Consider the following 19,099-nt stretch of genomic DNA (forward strand, 5'->3'; position numbering starts at 1 on the left):
CCCCTATTGCCCGGGGGCCCCATGAGTTGTCAGTCCGCCCCTGGTATGTAGTTCAACCAGCAGGACAGGAACTCCCCTCCCTGCTCTCTCAACAAAATCGATTTGTGCTGAGCGCTGCTCACCCATTCACAGGAAACTTTGTACTCTATGAATTCTAATCAGCTGAGGTGGAGATCATGACGTCATCTGTCCTCAGCCAATCAGGAGAAGCTTTGTATTCATTCAGAAAACACAAAAAGTCCTGTGATTGGCTGAGAATGCTTCATCTCCTAGTGAAGTAAATTGCTTGGTCCAAACAAACTATTTAAATTTCACCAAACTGATTTCTGAAGGAAGCACGTTCACTCGCTAGCCTCAGCATACCCAAGCTGTCATGGACAGTACCCGGTCACAATTTAAAATCAGGAGTCAGTGGAATGAGCTCTCACAGTGATAACATAATTGGGAGCCCATCCCACTAACTCCCGACCTTTCCACTACTCTTTTTCCTTAATATACATTTCTCTTTTTTTTACAAGCTGAACATACCTGCCCAGGTTGTGCATTATCACATACATGTGGTTTATATAGTTCCGCAAGTGTTGGAGGATTGTCATTGATGTCTAACACCTGGATCACAACGCCAACTTGTGACACCTGGGAGGGGCTGTCTGAAACAACAACACAACACAGAGACACAACAAAGAGACACAACGAAAAAGAAAAAAAAACACCAAGACAAAACAAAACACACAACAGAAACATATAAAACAACACGATATATGAAAACACAAAACAACACAAAAAGAGAAATGCGTCAGTTTGTGAGTTTGAAGTGTGGTACAACAATATATTCCTATGAAGCTTGATACTTTTTCTAATTTAGCTACAGTAGAGAATTTCTCTCACAGGGAACAGATCAACTAGGGCTGACTAGCAGATAGAGTCCTGCCTGACTTTCTCATACTTTATTCACAGAAATGCAAGAACTACCTCAACCTTTCTCCAAGCCTTAGGAGAAGTTTCCTACTGACACATCCATATGGAAAGGAATGTTCCTTTTTTCTGTAGGGAAAGAGGCATGACCCTTAATTGGTTGCAAATATCTAGAAGCAGTTATATGCCCATACCTTTCCTGATTATAACTATCAATACTCTGACTGGTTGCATCACTTGCAAATATAGCCAGGTAGCGAAGACTTAACTGTATAATACAACTGGCTAGCCAACCATTTACTGTACATGGCTATTGCCATCAGATGTCTGCCTTGTTTGCAAATTGGACAAATTAACAGAATTAAGTCCCAAAACTATGGGTTGCCTATCTGATAAAGAATCTAAAACTAGATTATTTAATAAATGGTCTCACTCACCGTTCTCAGTAGCCATTATAGTAATACTGTGCTCTTTCTTGATCTCTCGGTCCAAGAAAGTACTTGTTCCAATTGTTCCATCTTCAGGGTCAATAGAAAAAAGAGCCTCAGGGTCAGAGAGGGGATCGATGGAGTAACTGTGAGGAAAATAAAGCATCGAGAAGAGATCTATTAAAGAAGGATTTAGAATGTTTTTTTTAATTGGAAACAGTGTTGCCTGATGTCAAATGGGACACGTTTCTATGTTGTTCAAATTATAACAAAGGGCAAAGCTTTTTTTACATTTTGGATAGAGTGGAGAGGTATTAGGACATCAGTCATGTGTTTATTGCTGTCTGTGCTCCTGTAATAGAGATTCACCCTTTCTATTTTTCATTTTTACCATTATCTCTGAAAGTAAAAATGAAAGAAAATCACAAATTTTGGGTTGTCCCAAGAAGAGGAATGGAGGGGGAATTTTCCAATGGGAGCACTAGTTCTGGTGAGAGGCATGGATCCTCACTTTGGAGAGATTTCCTGTCACTTCCTGTTTTGGCTTTGTGATGGAAATTAAAGGGAAATCTCCCCATGAGACAAATTAACAAAATGAAAAAAAGTTGTTATACAGTGGGGATCGAAAGTTTGGGCACCCCAGCTAAAAATTTGTATTAATGTGCATAAAGAAGCCAAGGAAAGATGGAAAAATCTCCAAAAGGCATCAAATTACAGATTAGACATTCTTATAATATGTCAACAAAAGTTAGATTTTATTTCCATCATTTACACTTTCAAAATAACAGAAAACAAAAAAAGGGCATCTGCAAAAGTTTAGGCACCCTGCAGAGTTAATATCTTGTACTGCCCCCTTTGGCAAGTATCACAGCTTGTAAACGCTTTTGTAGCCAGCCAAGAGTCATTCAATTCTTGTTTGAGGTATCTTTGCCCATTCTTCTTTACAAAAGTCTTCCAGTTCTTTGAGATTTCTGGGCTGTCTGTCACTCACTGCTCTTTTAAGGTCTATCCATAGATTTTCAATTATGTTGAGGCCAGGAGATTGTGAAGGCCATGGCAAAACCTTCAGTTTACGCCTCTTGAAGTAATCCCCCGTGAATTTCGAGGTGTGTTTAGTATCATTATCCATTTGTAGAAGCCATCCTCTCTTTAACTTCAGCTTTTTCACAGATGGCATCAAGTTACCATCCAAAATTTGCTGAAATTTTATTGAATCCATTTTTCCTTCTGCTCGTGAGATGTTCCCTGTGCCACTGGCTGCAACACAACACCAAAGCATGATTGATCCAACCCCATGCTTAACAGTTGGACAGAGGTTCTTTTCATTAAATTCTGTGCCCCTTCTTCTCCAAACATACCTTTGCTCATTCCGGCCAAAAAGTTCAATTTTAACCTCATCGGTCCACAGAACTTGTTTCCAAAATGTATCAGGCTTGTCTATATGTTCATTTGCAAAGTTCAAACGATGATTTTTGTGGTGAGGGCGTAGAAGAGGTTTTCTTCTGATGACTCTTCCATGAAGACCATATTTGTACAAGTATCTCTTTATAGTGGAATAGTGTACCACAACTCCAGTGTCTGCCAGATCTTTCTGGAGGGATCGTGCAGTCAAACGTGGGTTTTGAATTGTTTTTCTCACAATCCTGCGAGCTGTTCTGTCTGATATTTTTCTTGGTCTTCCAGATCTTGCTTTAACTTCCACTGTTCCTGATGACTACCATTTCTTAATTACATTCCGAACAGAGGATATTGACATCTGAAAACGCTTTGCTATCTTCTTAAAGCCTTCTCCAGCTTTGTGAGCGTCAACTATTTTCAGTTTCAGTTTTCTAGACAACTGCTTAGAAGACCCATGGTGCTGATTGTTGGGGCAAGGTCAGATGAATCTGGGCATTTAAAACCTTTGAGATTGACATAACCTGGTCTTCCCAGACGATGATTGAGAACAATCCATGACACTGGCAGGTCTCAGCTTTGCAAAGGGGGCAGTGCATGCTATAAATTCTGCAGGGTGCCCAAACTTTTGCAGACGCCATTTTTTTGTTTTCTGTTATTTTGAAAGTGTAAATGATGGAAATAAAATCTAACTTTTGTTGACATATTATAAGAATGTCTAATCTGTAATTTGATGCCTTTTTGAGATTTTTCCATCTTTCCTTTGCTTCTTTATGCACATTAATACAAATTTTTAGCTGGGGTGCCCAAACTTTCGATCCCCACTGTACTTTAAAGAGAACAAGTCACAACTGGGCATTTAAAGGAATCTAAGTATTCTTTTTTAATTTTGTTTTTTCATTGTTAATTATTAAAACTGTTATTTTACAGGCGCTAAAAGTAACTGTCATCATGGTAAGCAAACTAGTTATACCTTGGTAATTGAACCTTTGGGCATAAATTAAATACTTCAGATTGTAATGGCTGCACCCACTATCAGAGTTGTATGAACTGTATGTAACATCAGCCATATGCAGTATGCATTGCTCTGTTCCAACAGCTGTAAAGGGACTTAGCGGCACTACGCTCATAATAACATTTCCTTCATGCCATACAAAGCAGAAATCAAAATAAGAAACATACTGTATATCATGCAAAAAAATCCAAGTGCAACAGTCATTTTGTTTCTTCCTTTTGCTACTTCAAACAATAATAATAATACAACTATTTAAAAACACAAAACCTGGCGTTAGGCTAGGTTCACACTGCTGCGTTACAATTTTGATTCGACTTTCAGTGTGATCATGTATTGCTACATGGATGCAACTTTGATAAAGTTTGTATATTTTATGGGGCCATAACTTGCACTGGAATCACACCAAAATAGTACAGGAGCCTTTTAAAAAATCACTTGTGCTGAGTTGCATTGATGTGAACGGACACTATTGAAATGTGATTTTCCTTGTAGTGAGATTCTGTGTGACTCAAGATTCATCTGAAATCCCTCTAGTGTAAAGCAGGCCTTAGGCTTTAAAAACAGGCCAGGTATTGGTTCTAGCCATATCCACGCTCACTGTTCAGCATCGCTTATGATAACAAATATATCATTAGGTAGAAATCATTTCAAACAAGTGTTCCTAGACTACAAAAATGTGTATCATCATTGAAGGAGTCTTTAAATTTGAAATCTTCTCAATAGCCTAAAACCACTAGTCATAGGTTTAAGGCTGTTTATAGATTGGCACATTATTATATTTTTATATTTCAAGCGACACAGATATATTGTTGCTATGGCACAAAATACTGGTTTGTGTGATTTAATTTAAGCACTTTCCCTTTGGTGGTCCCCCTCCTTCAATTCTGCATACGGTATACTGAACCAAAGAGGACTGAATGATCCGATTATGTCAGAGCTTTTTCATAAGCTGAAGCAGAAGCCAGCCCTTCTGTGTATAGAATACTCAGTTCTCACATCAGTCAAAGTAAAGTCTCTAATGTAAGTTGACTGTAAGGCAGCGTAAATAATCAGATTTTAGTATCACTGAACACATATTAGTCCAGTATTATAGGTGCACAATTTCAGCTCAGGTTAAAATCTGCAAGGTGCTGCAGATGCAAAGTATGACTAAAGAGACCCTGTCACCAGATCATTCATTTCAACAAAAATCTACCCATACAATTATATGTGCAATTAAATTATTTTATTTTTTTAATTTACCTGCAAAAGCCTTGTGAAGACATCCAAAAGCTCTATGACTACTATTGAGCACCGCCATATTGGATGTGATGTCAGCAGGCTCATCAGATTCAGAGCTGTCACTCAAGTGACACACTATAGTATCCCCCCCCTGCATAAAAGATAATGTAGGGATGTGAGGGGAGGGGTAGAGGAATTAGGCCAGCACAGGCAGAAGAGAAAGGTTAGAATGTGCATGAATAAAGGGGGAATTGTGGTTTTGATAGGGTATAGAGTTTTCCTGGAGTAGTCAAATTCCCTAGCACACTGAAAGTAAATAAATACAACAATAGAAAGAAAAAGCACTACACAGGTATGCATTTAAAATACCCTTTTCTGTGCTCCCCCTTGCAGTTTTTTAAATTGGTGACAAGGTCTCTTTAAATCAACTCTAGTAGTCTAATCTAGTAATCACGCCAAGTTCAAAGGTAAGCTTACACAGGGTTTCTTCTCTTTGGTTCCAGTAGTCAAACAGAGCTGTAGGTGAGGAAAATATAGGTATGTACAGTATGTGCAGCTGGTGGTATGGCCAATAAAGTGAACCAATGCTTTGTCCAAGCACTGGATAACTATAAAGAGCCTAAGTTCAATCAGTCAAAACATGAGAAAAACCTTGGCCTGTAGAAGTACAGTCATGGCCAAAAATATTGGCACCCCTGCATTTCTTTCAGATAATGCAGGGATTCTCTGCCAATCCCTCCACTGGCTTCCCATTGCCCAAAGAATAAAATTCAAAACATTAACAATAACATATGAAGCCATTTATAACTCTGCCCCCAATTACATCACAAATCTTGTCTCCAAATATCACCTAAACTGTTCTCTCCACTCCTCCCACGACCTCCTGCTCTCTAGATCCCTTGTCTCCTCCTGCCATGCCTGTCTACATGACTTCTCCAGTGCCTCCCTCATGCTCTGGAACTCTCTACCACAATCTATTCAACTATTGCCTACTCTGCTCACTTTTAGGCAATCTCTGAAAACCTATCCCTTCAGGGAAGCCTATCTTGTCTTCAGCTAATAACCAAATCTTCTATTTCTCCCATCAGTTCATCCCCCACAGTTATCACCTTGTGTACCATTAGCCCCTCCCTCTTAGACTGTAAGATCCAAGGAGCAGGACCCTCCTAACCCTTTTGCATTGAACTGATAGTTGCTGTATTGTCTCCATTTATATTGTAAAGCGCTGAGCAAACTGTTGGCGCTATATAAATCCTGTATTATAATAATAATGCACCAATTAACCCAGAAAATTGTTGCAATTACAAATGTTTAGGCATTCTCATGTTTATTTCTTTTGTTTGTATTGGTATGACACAAAAAAGTAAACCAAAAGCCAAATCTGACAAATTCCATGAAAAACCCCATAAATTGACTGGACAAACTTATTGGTAGCTTCTCAAAATTGTAGGAAATAATTGCATTCCAAGTTTGTGATGCTCCTGTAATTTGTAATCAAGCTCACCTGTATCAATTAACACGTGCTGATAATATAGAAATCACACCGGCCTTCCTGTTATATGTCTCTGTGTGCCAAATGGAGCATAGAGAAGAGAAAGAGCAGCAAAGAATTGGATTTGAGGATTTGAGAACAAAAATTGTGGAACAATTTGTGGGACAATCTCAAGGTTACAAGTCCTTCTCCAGAGATTTTAATGTTCCTGTGTCCACTGTGTGCAGCATTGTCAAGAAGTTTACAGCCAATGGCACTGTAGCTAATATACAAGGATGTGGACAAAGAGCAAAATTGATTAAAGATTGCAACGAAGGATGGTTCAAATGGTGGATAAAGAACCTTGTTCTACTTCCAGACAAATTCAAGCTGACATTCAGGTACAGGGTACAACTGTGTCAGCTCGCAGTATACATTGCCATCTGAATGAAAAGGGGCACTATGGTAGGAGACCCAGGAGGACCCCACTGCTGACACAGAAACATAAATATGACAGATTGGAGTTTGCCAAAACTTACCTGAGGAAGCTAAAATCCTTTTGGGAGAATGTGTTGTGAACAGACGAAACAAAATTACAGCTTTTTGGTAAACCCATCATTGGGTTTACCAGAAAAAGAAATGAGGCCTTTAAAGAAAAGTATACACATCCTACAGTCAAATATAGTGGAGATTCACTGATGTTTTGGGGTTGCTTTGCTGCTTCAGGCACTGGATGTCTTCACCATGTGCATGGCATTATGAAATGTAAAGACTACTTACATAAAGTTGGGTGTCTATCAGAGGTCATGGGGATTACAACAGGACAATGACCCAAAGCACCTAGAAATGGTTTCAGACAAAGCACTGGAGAGTACTGAACTGGCCAGCAATGAGTCCAGATCTCAATCCCATAGAGCACCTGTGGAGAGATCTCAAAACAGCAGTTGGGAAAAGGAACCCTTCCAATCTGAGAGACCTGGAGCAGTTGGCGAAAGAAGAGTGCTCCAAAATTCCAGTAGAGAGGTGTAAACTCATTGATGGTTACAGGAAGTAATTGATTTAAGTTATTTTTTCAACGGGGTGTGCTACCAGATATTAAATTGAAGCTGCCAATAATTTTGGGGGTTTGCGTGGAATGTGTCAGATATAGCTTTTTGCTTCTCCACCTTTTTTGTCATACCAATACAAACAAAAGAAATAAACATAAATATGCCTAAACGTTTGTAATTGCAACAATTTTCTGGGCAAAGTGGTGCATTATGTGACAGAAATGCAGGGGTGCCAATATTAGTGGCCATGACTGTATATTGCTTGTTTTTTAATGACACTGCATGTCTTTTTTATGACATATATTTTAATAAATTGAATTATCAATTGCTTTTTACAACACTGAAATATGAACCCCAGGGACGTAAACAATATACTTCAGGTATTAACCTAAATGGATGCTAGTTCAATTTTTTCAACTGCTATGAACAAGTTTGGTACTGACATTCATTATTTGTACAGAATGATGTAGTCACAAAGTCATTAGCCTTCATGGATTGCTACAAACGTTATCTATAAGGCTTACATGTATATTTATAAAAAAATATCTAAAAGCTTCATATCTGCTAATGTACTTTGAACATTGCCAGTAATATAATTTACCTTAGAGAGCTGCTTTGTAAATCAGGGTCTCTAGCTTCAACCACCCCCACAAGAGTACCAGGAGGGAGGTTTTCTTGAACACTTAAAATATACGGGTCCTGGGAGAAATATGGTGGCTCGTTCACATCTCCAACTGTTATTCTCACTGTTGTGACATCCTTAAAAGGTCCACGGCGAATGTATTGGGGATCAATGACAGTATTCATCACTTCCACACGGAATGTGAAGGACCGGCGTGACTCAAAATCTAGAGGCTGGAAAAATGAAAAATGAAAAAAGAGAAAAAAAGGGAAGGGACTGCATAAAAAAGAGAATAGTTGAGGATGCAGGTTGGATAGTGTAGAACACACTTTTGTATGGTATCGGTTAGTCTACAGTCCCTTTAGTGCTGTAGATTAGGGCTGTATTAAACCCCAAAACAAAAATGTATTTATCCTTAGATGTGGTATCTGCATTTGTTTTCCATTTTAGTTCTTTTTTCCTTTATTTTCACCTGATGGTCATGCCAGTAAATCTATTATTTTTCAACTTTCTTTAGCAGGCCAAGCTGTCCAGCAAAAGTAGCAGTTAGATGAATGAGACAAACCTTTTAACATTAACTGAGGTGCTTACAATGGTCACCTTTTATTTATTTGTTTGAAACCTTTATACCAAAAACAACAAAACTGTTGCAGTAACTGCTTAAAAAGTGTTACCAAGAGGTTGGGTTTAATTTGTTAGTCAAGTCCATCTAAATCAGTGGTTCTCAACCTTCCTAATGCCGCGACCCTTTAATACAGTTCCTCATGTTGTGGTGACCCCCAACCATAAAATTATTTACCCAGTAATTATAATTCATGAGTGTCGTTTTACCTCCAATACTGCTGCTTTCAACACAGTAGCTGCTTTTAACAGAGTAGCTGCTTTCAACATAGCAGCTGCTTTCTACACAGTAGCTGCTCTTTACACATCGGAAATATGTGTTTTCTGATGGTCTTAGGGGACCCCTGTAAAAGGGTCATTCGACCCCCAAAAGGGTCGCGACCCACAGGTTGAGAACCACTGATCTAAATCTTCTAATGCATTTAACACTACCCTTTCTCTGGAATGACAATGCTACTGTCCACAGGTATCTCTGTTGCACTTCTGTCCAGAATGTAGACCCCCTAAGACAGAAAGTGTGTTATTGGCCAAAACACTAGTTCAAAATAAAGGAAAAAACGTAGAAGAAAATAAAACGAATGTAGCTATCACATTTTAGGATCACTAAGTTGCAATATAATGAATTTTTATTTTTGTTTATTAACACTGCTTTAGTGCCCGGTCATACCGGTGCTATTTGGGAACTGAAATCGCATCTAATGAATGTGAATGTCGGTGTCTTAACATTTGCAATTTGCTGCAGCAAAAAAATAGAAAATAAAATAGTTCTTGCATTACTTTTTCTGCAGTTTTGTTCCAATTTCACATACATAGAATATAATGGAAATCACACAGCAAATTGCAAGAAATCATTGAAAATCTTCACAAGTAGCAATAAAGTCTTCAGAAACTGCACCTGAAATTGCACAAAAATCGTGCGATTTTAAATTGCAGCGGTGTGATCGCTGACTTAAGGTGAGTTTGAACTATCACCATTTGCTTAATTGGCCAGGGGAGCTCAGGATGGAAGGTGGAAATGTTTGTGTTTTCTTTGTACTTAAAATGGACATTTAAAAAGAAAAAAAAAAATCTACATCCTGATTTACTCAACAGGTGTGCTCATCATGAAATATTATGAAGAAAAAACTGCATATATGGGGTGTTAATCTTACCTTTTGTACTCTGAGAATGCCATCTTGACCAACAGCATCTACCATTACACTAAAGGTGTCTCCAGCATCACCATCTAAAATACTATATGACATTTCGGCATTTTCTCCAATATCTGGGTCATGTGCTCTAAGTCGGCCAATCAGAGAGCCAGGAACAGTGTCCTCTAACACAGTGAACTGGTACAGGCCTGTAAAAAAATAGATTGAATCTTTTGATGCCTCTGTCCCTAATTTTAATGATTATTGTTTCTAATGCCTATTTAATTATCTGGTAGCCCAGTATATTTCAAAGCATTTCAAAGAGATTAATGATGTCAATAAGAAGCTAGCCATTTCAAAACGATCATTTTCAGTGCCTCTATAAAATGTAGCATCCAGCATATTTAGGATGTTCTTGACACAGTTCTTGAAATGTAACCTTATGCTAGACTAGGTATAGAAGTCAGCCAAAGGATTGAAGAATGTCAACCCACGTTAGAGTGTGGCTGAATTTCTTCAAGGGAGAATGTCACCAGCACACCGAGGATCACCATTATGGGTCCAAAATTTTTAATGAATGATCACATAGTTACAGCAAGGCAATGTTTCAGAGTCTCGCAGGACCCTTCATCAGGCAGGTCACATGCCTGATGAAGGGGTCCTGCGAGACTCCGAAATGTTGCCTTGCTGTAACTCTGTGATCATTTATTAAAACTTTTAGAACCATATTGGTGATCCTCGGTGTGCTGGTGACATTCTCCCTTGCTGATTCTGTTCAGTTCCAGCCGACGGTCTCTGCAGCACCCACTTATACACACAGCCATTTTTTACACAGGAACGTGTGCGTTTGGATTGTAAACTTGAATTTCTTCAAGACCACTAGCAGCAGACTGTACGGTTGCACAAGGGACTTTGGGGTATATTTATAATAGATATGACTTAGGTGGGTGCTGTTATCTCTCCTCCTGTCAAAAAGACTTGGAAATAGCTCTCTTTTATCTATCTGTTAGTGAATAAGTATTTTTTACTTGACCAGTAGTTGAACTGAAGGGTCCAAAAATTAGACTATCACAGGAGACTTCTGATAAGTACCACTAACGGCCACTACAGCAAAATGGTATAAATTGAGTTTAATTTTAACCCCTTACTTATTGTGAGCCAAGCACGGCATAGTAATGAATTGAAGAATACTTGGCTGAATAAGACAGAACCTTTTTAGGGCTGAGTAGTCAACAGCAGATAGCAATATTTATATTTGTTAGACTTTCCATATGGCCAGTCCAAGCCCACAGGCGTCATATTTCTTAAGTATATAACTTTCACTTGTATATGTATCTTTATAAATTAAATAGAATTAGGAGAGAATTCCCAGACTGGTTTGCTATAGCAAAGCTTCACGGGCTGGAATTTACAACAGAAAGCACAAACACAGCAGCTAAGCTTAAGATAAAGTGCTTTAATTCCTTTTATTGGCATAATCAGAGCTACTTCAGCCACTGGCTAAGTCAGACTAGTCAGGATGTAAACAAGGAAAAAAATGCCCTGCCTATAAGAGGTTTTGGTATTACATATGATAAGTTCTACAGCTGGAGCTCAAGGTAAAAACATTTTTTTGAAGTAAGGTTTGCGTGCTATCACAACCTATGTATTTCAGTTGACATGCATCTAGTGTCATCTAGTTATACATTCATAATTCACATAAATATTAATAATGTTCATGAAAATACATGATGGCATAAAAGTTTAATATCCTTACTTTGAGGAAATTTGGGTGGATTGTCATTTACATCTGTTAAGGTGACTGTAACTGTGGTGGAGCCTGAGAGACCTCCTACATGGCCTCCCATATCCTTAGCCTGGATGACAACTAGGAATTCATCTTGGGTCTCACGGTCCATGTTTGGGATAGCAGTGCGGATCACACCTGCAGAGACAGGCATGATTTAAACAGATATTACAATGTCTGAAAAACTAAACAACCTAAACCCTTTTTAAAGACTGTAGAAGAGTAAATACTTTTGTAGGGCAGCACAGTGGCTAAATGGTTAGCACTTCCGCCTGGCAGTACTAGGGTCATTGGTTCAAATCCCAGCCATGGCACCACCTGCCTGGAGTTTGCATGTTCTCCCTGTGCCTGCGTGGGTTTCCTACCACACTCCAAAGACATGCTGGTAGGTTAATTGGCTCCTCTCTAAATTGTCCCTAGTATGTGTATGTATCAATGTAAGTTAGGGACCTTAGATTGTATGCCCCTTGAGGGACTGATGGGACTGATGTGAATGTACAATATATATGTAAAGCGCTGCGTAAATTGACGGCGCTATATAAGTACCTGAAATAAATAAATAAAGTTTTTACTGCATTACGTGACCCTGCTGGGAAAATTTCACCTCTCTGCCTGTGACAGCAACACAAGAAATGAGGGGAGCAGTTGTCAGTAACGCAGGAAGTCACAGACAGTAATATTAACCAATAAATAAATATCCCTTCCCGATAGAAAGCTATAGCGCTGCACACTGCAATATAATTAACACAGGGTTTCTATCCCTCCTGTCCAATTTAAGAAAAAAGTTTTGCCTGGAGTTGGGCTTTAGGGTAGAAAAGAAAAACAATGGTTGCCAGCAATAACATATTGAACAAAGCAGGTTTATTTATTCAAAAAAAATTTCTCAGAATTGTAAATTTATTTGATAACATATTGTCATATAGTAACATATAGGGGTATATTTGACAAGGATTCAGCAATAAATTCAAACAACATTTATCTAATGTCAGGCAGTTTCTTTACCAAGATTTTGCTGCTTCCCTCCAATTATCACACTGGTTTTTGCTAGTTTTCAAATAATATTCACCCATCAGAAATAGCATCAAACCCAAAATATGTTTTTTAATGGGAAAGTGCTTTACGGTGCTATTCATCCTGTTTATTATTCAGTGACTGTAAATTCCTTCACCCAACATTCCCTTTCTTTCACCTTGCACGTTAATTAAACTGTTCCCTGATTTGAAGTAGGGAATGTGAAATAGAAAATGCTTCTTTTCTTTGGAGCTGTGATTCTGGAGAGTGCTGAACCTGTGTTTTTAAAAAACGACCTCTCCCCCTTCCTCAAATAAATGAGCCCACCTTAACAAGCATGTTGGTCTTGTACACTATATTGCTAAAAGTATTGGTCGGTCTGCCTTTACACGCACATGAACTTTAATGGCATCCCACTCTTAGTCCGTAGGGTTTAATATTGAGTTGGCCCACCCTTTGCAGCTATAACAGCTTCAACTCTTCTGGGAAGGCTGTCCACAAGGTTTAGGAGTGTGTCTATGGGAATGTTTGACCATTCTTCCAGAAGCGCATTTGTGAGGTCAGGCATTGATGTCACACGAGAAGGCCTGGCTCACAGTCTCTGCTCTAATTCATCCCAAAGGTGTTCTATCAGGTTGAGGTCAAGACTCTGTGCAGGCCAGTGAAGTTCCTCCACCCCAAACTCGCTCATCCATGTCTTTATGGACCTTGATTTGTGCACTGGTGCGCAGTCATGTTGGAACAGGAAGGGGCCATCCCCAAACTGTTCCCAAAAAGTTGGGAGCATGAAATTGTCCAAAATGTCTTGGTATGTTGATACCTTAAGAGTTCCATTAACTGGAACTAAGGGGTCAAGCCCAACCCCTGAAAAACAACCCCACACCATAATCCCCCCTCCACCAAACTTTACACTAGGCACAATGCAGTCAGGCAAGTACCGTTCTGCTGGCAACAGCCAAGCCAAGACATGTCCATTGGATTATCAGACAGAGAAGCGTGATTTGTCACTCCAGAGAACACGTCTCCACTGCTCTAGAGTCCAGTGGCGGCATGCTTTACACCACTGCATCCGACACTTTGCATTGCACTTGGTGATTTAAGGCTTGGATGTAGTTGCTCGGCCATGGAAACCCATTCCATGAAGCTCTCTATGTATTGTTCTGCTACTCTGAAGGCCATATGAAGTTTGGAGGTCTTTTGCTATTGAATCTGCAGACAGTTGGTGACTTCTGTGCACTGTGCACTTCAGCCGCTCTGTCATTTCATGTGGCCTACCACTTCATGGCTGAGCTGCTGTTATTCCCAGTTGCTTCCATAATACCACTAGGAGTTGACTGTGGAATATTTAGTAGCAAGGAAATTTCACTGAGAGACTTACTGCACAGGTGGCAACCTATCATGGTACCACGCTTGAATTCACTGAGCTCCTAACAGCGGCCCATTCTTTCACAAATGTTTGTAGAAACAGTCTGCATGCCTAGGTGCTTGATTTTATACACCTGTGGTCATGGAGGTGATTGGAATACCTGAATTCAATTATTTGGAGGGGTGTCCATATACTTTTGGCAATATAGTGTATCTCAACATCAAGGAAGCTACTGCCAGATATGCTGATATCAGCCCATATGCCTTTCAACATGGGGGGGGGGTGTGCTTTGAGGGGAGTTCTTCGCAAAAATTGGGGTCCAGGAGGGGAGACTGGCAAATGGGAATCTCATGTTCCACCTATGTGCCCCCCCCCCCCAAGTAGGTGGTCAGCCCTCCCTATTGAACTAGTCTACAAGTGCTTGCAAAGCCAAAGTGGTAAAAAAAAAAAAGACACCACAATGAAATAACCTTTTTTTTCCCCCTTTTAAACTAATATTTACCAAGTCACTGAGCACCTAAAACTGTGGCTATGACACTTAGCACATACAACTGTGCCCAGAATGGATATCAGCATAGCAGAGTGGCTGCACACTTGCAGCTCTCTTGCTATGTGAACACCAACCAACACATAATATTTTTTTTAACCTTTCTTTTTTCTTAATATTACCTTAACCCTCCTAATGTTGAAGCACTACACAGCCTACACTGTGTTCAGCACCATGGAAAGCATGTTGGCAAATGAATGAAAGGAGATTCCTATTAACAAGATTCACCCAAAGATTAATTCCCTCAAAGATCTGTCCATAAATGAAAAATAGCTGCTACTGTACTACCAAGATTCATTCAAGCAAGATTTGATCTAAAAAGATTTTCCCAGCGAATACATAATATAAAGGACTAATCCTGAGAGGAAGTGCTGGGCGAACCCCATCAAATCTAATTTTATAATTAATATGCTTGTACCAGAATATAATTCAGTTGTGCGTAGAATGCAGTATTTAAACAAACAACATAAAAATGCATACAGCACAGTGCAGTTTTATTTTCCTATTATGCTACATCAGCATGGTAAATCCAGTTCAGTTGTTATAAAAGATATAAACTAAGGACAATAATTGTTCAGCAAGCCATTAAATTTAGGAAATACTTAAATGCCATAAAAGTTAGGAGTAATACGCCTGGCAAGAATAATAAATTAGGCATATGGTAATTATTTTATACCAGTGTATCTGGGGTATCACACCACCTCCCCCTCACTTTCTGAAATGTATTTGAACATCTTATGTTTTTAAATTTCATCTCCTCATTAGGCAGTATGTTATTAATTAGACTTTTCCATAGCTTAAGAGATCTGGATATCAGATTAATATGATGTAATGCTATGGACTTCTTCGCTATGAACGTGTCCCTTTCAAGTGTACCCTGGTGTGATGTTGCCATGCTTGCAAAGACAAAAGCAAGAACAAGCTTGGAAACCTGAATACTGCTTTTGAATTCATAAGCTAATAAATAGATACTAGCTTCCACTAATCTGAACATTTCTGAAAAAAATAGTAAAGAGTTTTCTATATGAAAATTGTTTTACTGGTGGACAAACACTTTGGTGAATCGTTACCTCCAGAATATTAATTATATATTAGTCACACAAGCAAATTCACTGAAAGCTACCTGTTTGTGGATCCACAGAGAAGTATGGCTGCCCTTCCAGCACAGTGTATACAAGTCTAGCGCTGTTGCCATATGTTGGGTCATCGGCATCACTGGCTGTCACTTGGATCACAGAGGTCCCTATAAGATTCAGTTTGATTATTTTTTATCACCAAGTATCAGTTAAACACATAAACATGCATCTAGTAGTATTCAAATATCAGTACGCTGTTCCTGATATATATAGTATATGTCATATACCTGCAATGCCACTACTCCATAGTAACTGGAATTGATTTAAAAACTGGAAGAAAGAAACTTGTCTTCCTTACCCATGGTAGTCAGTAAACTTTCAGTGGTTTCTCCTGCTAATTTTAAAATGGAAACAGACATTTGTCTGGTTATTACTAGGCAACTGTCTTCCTCTTTAAAAATTGCAGTCTGTGGTTTCCAGAAATATGGAAACTTAGGTTGCCACAAGCAACATGTAAACTTTTTTTATCTGCCTTTTTGCTATGACTGGTAATCATATGTTCTGTTGAGTGATTCCCTACTGGTATACTTAGCAGTATATGAAAGAAAAAGACAAAAAAAAGAATTGGGAAAATGTCAACATCTAGCCAGAGTGTTCCTTTATACCATATCGTCTATCAAAGATCTAACTATTAAAGTACAGCTAAAGACAAGAAAGAAGTCATTTGTTATAAATTGAAGTGTCCCCTTTGGAAGTTTTCCCTCTATTCCTGTACCTGTGGCAATTCAAAATGCTGTATTTTCCCTCAGTTTCTATTCTGGTGACATTAGTAACCAGGACAAGTAGAGAGCGCAAATCCCTTCAGTGTGGAAATAGACAGCAAGAAAAATGTTTTAGAGGTTCTAACCTAACAAAAAAGATTTTACCTTTAGAGAGATTTAAAGGCAGAATCATTATAGGCTGGAAGTACACTGGTAGCTTTTCGAATGAATGTTCATACAAAAAATCTTGTTGGTACATTCGATAATGATAATGCCATCAGAGAGTTGCCAAAAGTACTTCAAAGTTTTGTTTGCTTTTAATATTCAATTTTGAAAATAATGGAATTTCCCAAAGGAAAATCATTTTACACTGATAGAAATGGGGTTGTTAGAGATACATTTTCCATCCTACTCATTTGAATGTTGTCATCACTGCAGTTGAAACAAATGTCCACTTGACCTCACTAACCATTAGAAAATTGAACGAACGCTTCAAAAAAATTTTTTTTTTACAAAATTCTGGCATGGCCAACTTTAGACCTGATTTGCTGTAATTGCAAAATACAATGCTGATATGTTTGTGGAATTGAGCATCCCCAACAATGAAAATGTTTAAACAATAGCTGCAACTGGCATTGTAATTAGTTATTGTACAACCACTTCTATAACCTCATGAATGGTATGGGAATTTAGCATTCACATCTTGGCCACAGTAGTTGTAATACAGTTGCAAGAAAAAGTATGTGAACCCCTTGGGATTACGTGGAGTTTTGCATGAATTGGCCATAAAATGTGCTCTGAACGTCATCTAAGTCACAACAATAGAAGAACACGGTCTGCTGAACATAATACTACACAAACATTAGATGTTGCCATGGTTTAATTGCACATAACATGTAAACATTCACAGTGAAGGGAGGAAAAAGTATGTGAGGCCCTAGCTTAATGACTTCTCCCAGAGCTAATTGGAGCCAGGAGTGAGCCAACCTTGACTCCAATCAGTGTGATGATATTGGATATGTTGCTGACAGCTGTTCTGCCCTTAAAAAACACACACCTGTTTTGGGTTTACTGGTTTCAAGAAGCACTGTCTGATGTGAACCATGCCTCGCAGAAAAGAGCTCTCAGAAGACCTACGATCAAGAATTGTTGACTCGCATGAAGCTGGAAAGGGTTACAAAAGTATCTCCAAAAGCCTTGATGTTCATGTGTCCACGGTAAGACAGACTGTCTACAAATGGAGAAAGTTTAACACTGTTGCTACTCTCCCTAGGCGTGGTCGTCCTGTAAAAATGACTGCAAGAGCACAGCGCAGAATGCTGCATGAGGTAAAGAAGAATCCCAGAGTGTCAGCTAAAGACCTACAGAAATCTCTGGCACATGCTAACATTTTTGTTGATACATCTACAATAAGGAAAACATTAAACAAGAATGGAGTACATGGGAGGACACCAAGGAGGAAGCCATTGCTGTCCAAAAAGAATATTGCAGCACGTTTGAAGTTTGCAAAAGACCACCTGGATGTTCCACAGCACTACTGGCAAAATATACTGTGGACAGATGAAACCAAGATTGAGTTGTTTGGGAAGAACACACAACACTATGTGTGGAGAAAAAAAGGCACAGCACACCAACATCAAAACCTCATCCCCACTGTAAAACATGGCAGAGGGAGCATCATGGTTTGGGGCTGCTTTGCTGCCTCAGAGCCTGGACGGATGTTGTCATTGATGGGAAAATGAATTCCAGAGTTTATCAAGACATTTTGCAGGAAAACGTACGACCATCTGTCCGCCAACTGAAGCTCTGCAGAGGATGGGTGATGCAACAGGACAATGACCCAAAGCATACAAGTAATTCAACAAAACAATGGCTGCAACAGCACAGAATACGCCTTCTGGAGTGGCCCAGTCAGAGTCCTGACCTCAACCCAAATGCTGTGGCATGACCTTAAGAGAGTGATTCACACCAGACATCCCAAGAATATTGCTACACTGAAACAGTTTTGTGAAGAGGAGTGGTCCAAAAATTACTCCAGATCGTTGTGCAGGTCTGATCTGCAACTACAGGAAATGTTTGGTTGAGGTTATTTCTGCCAAAGGAGGGTCAACCAGTTATTAAGTCCAAAGGTTCACATACTTTTTCCTCCCTGCACTGTGAATGTTTACATGTTATGTGCAATTAAGCCATGGCAACGTCTAATGTTTGTGTAGTATTATGTTCAGCAGACTGTGTTCTTCTATTGTTGTGACTTAGATGACGTTCAGAGCACATTTAATGCCCAATTCATGCAAAACTCCACGTAATCCCAAGGGGTTCACATACTTTTTCTTGCAACTGTAAACCTGAGTGATCCCTTTGTGTTACTATATCAGGGTACCAAAGACAAAATCTTTTATTTAGTTACGGTAATCTATATTGAATGTAAGCACAAATGTGTTTTGTCCTGTTTTGGTTTAATCATCTCTTCCTTCCCTCATTGGACTTTAGTTGTCAACACAGTTTGCAGATCTCTTCTATCTGTTATCTAAAATCAACAGTTCTGCACTAAATGTTGTGTGAATTCATTGCCCCTTCTCTCTAGCAAACTGTCACTTTCATAGAATGAGTAATTATCACTGGCACATCTGCTATGTGAAGACATAAATCTCTGGCCTTTAATATCTCTATTGCTTAATACATGTC

General features: G+C 39.0%; 1 protein-coding gene across 4 annotated transcripts in view; it reads right to left on the reverse strand.

Annotated features, from left to right (window-relative positions):
- CDH24 (cadherin 24) overlaps positions 1 to 19,099 on the reverse strand; it is a 119,367-nt gene that overhangs the window by 16,548 nt on the left and 83,720 nt on the right. For all 4 annotated transcript variants that reach the window (XM_089678198.1, XM_089678199.1, XM_089678200.1 and 1 more), the window contains 6 exons: positions 15,701 to 15,820; positions 11,624 to 11,791; positions 9,889 to 10,076; positions 8,096 to 8,349; positions 1,353 to 1,489; positions 529 to 650 (listed from right to left, as the gene is read on the reverse strand). In XM_089678198.1, coding sequence (XP_089534324.1) covers positions 529 to 650; positions 1,353 to 1,489; positions 8,096 to 8,349; positions 9,889 to 10,076; positions 11,624 to 11,791; positions 15,701 to 15,820 — 989 coding nt within the window. The remainder of the gene's footprint in view (positions 1 to 528; positions 651 to 1,352; positions 1,490 to 8,095; positions 8,350 to 9,888; positions 10,077 to 11,623; positions 11,792 to 15,700; positions 15,821 to 19,099) is intronic.

This window comes from Staurois parvus, unplaced genomic scaffold, assembly GCF_062004578.1.
Source record: "Staurois parvus isolate SC_StPar_1 unplaced genomic scaffold, SC_StPar_1.0 ptg000199l, whole genome shotgun sequence".
NCBI lineage: Eukaryota > Metazoa > Chordata > Amphibia > Anura > Ranidae > Staurois > Staurois parvus.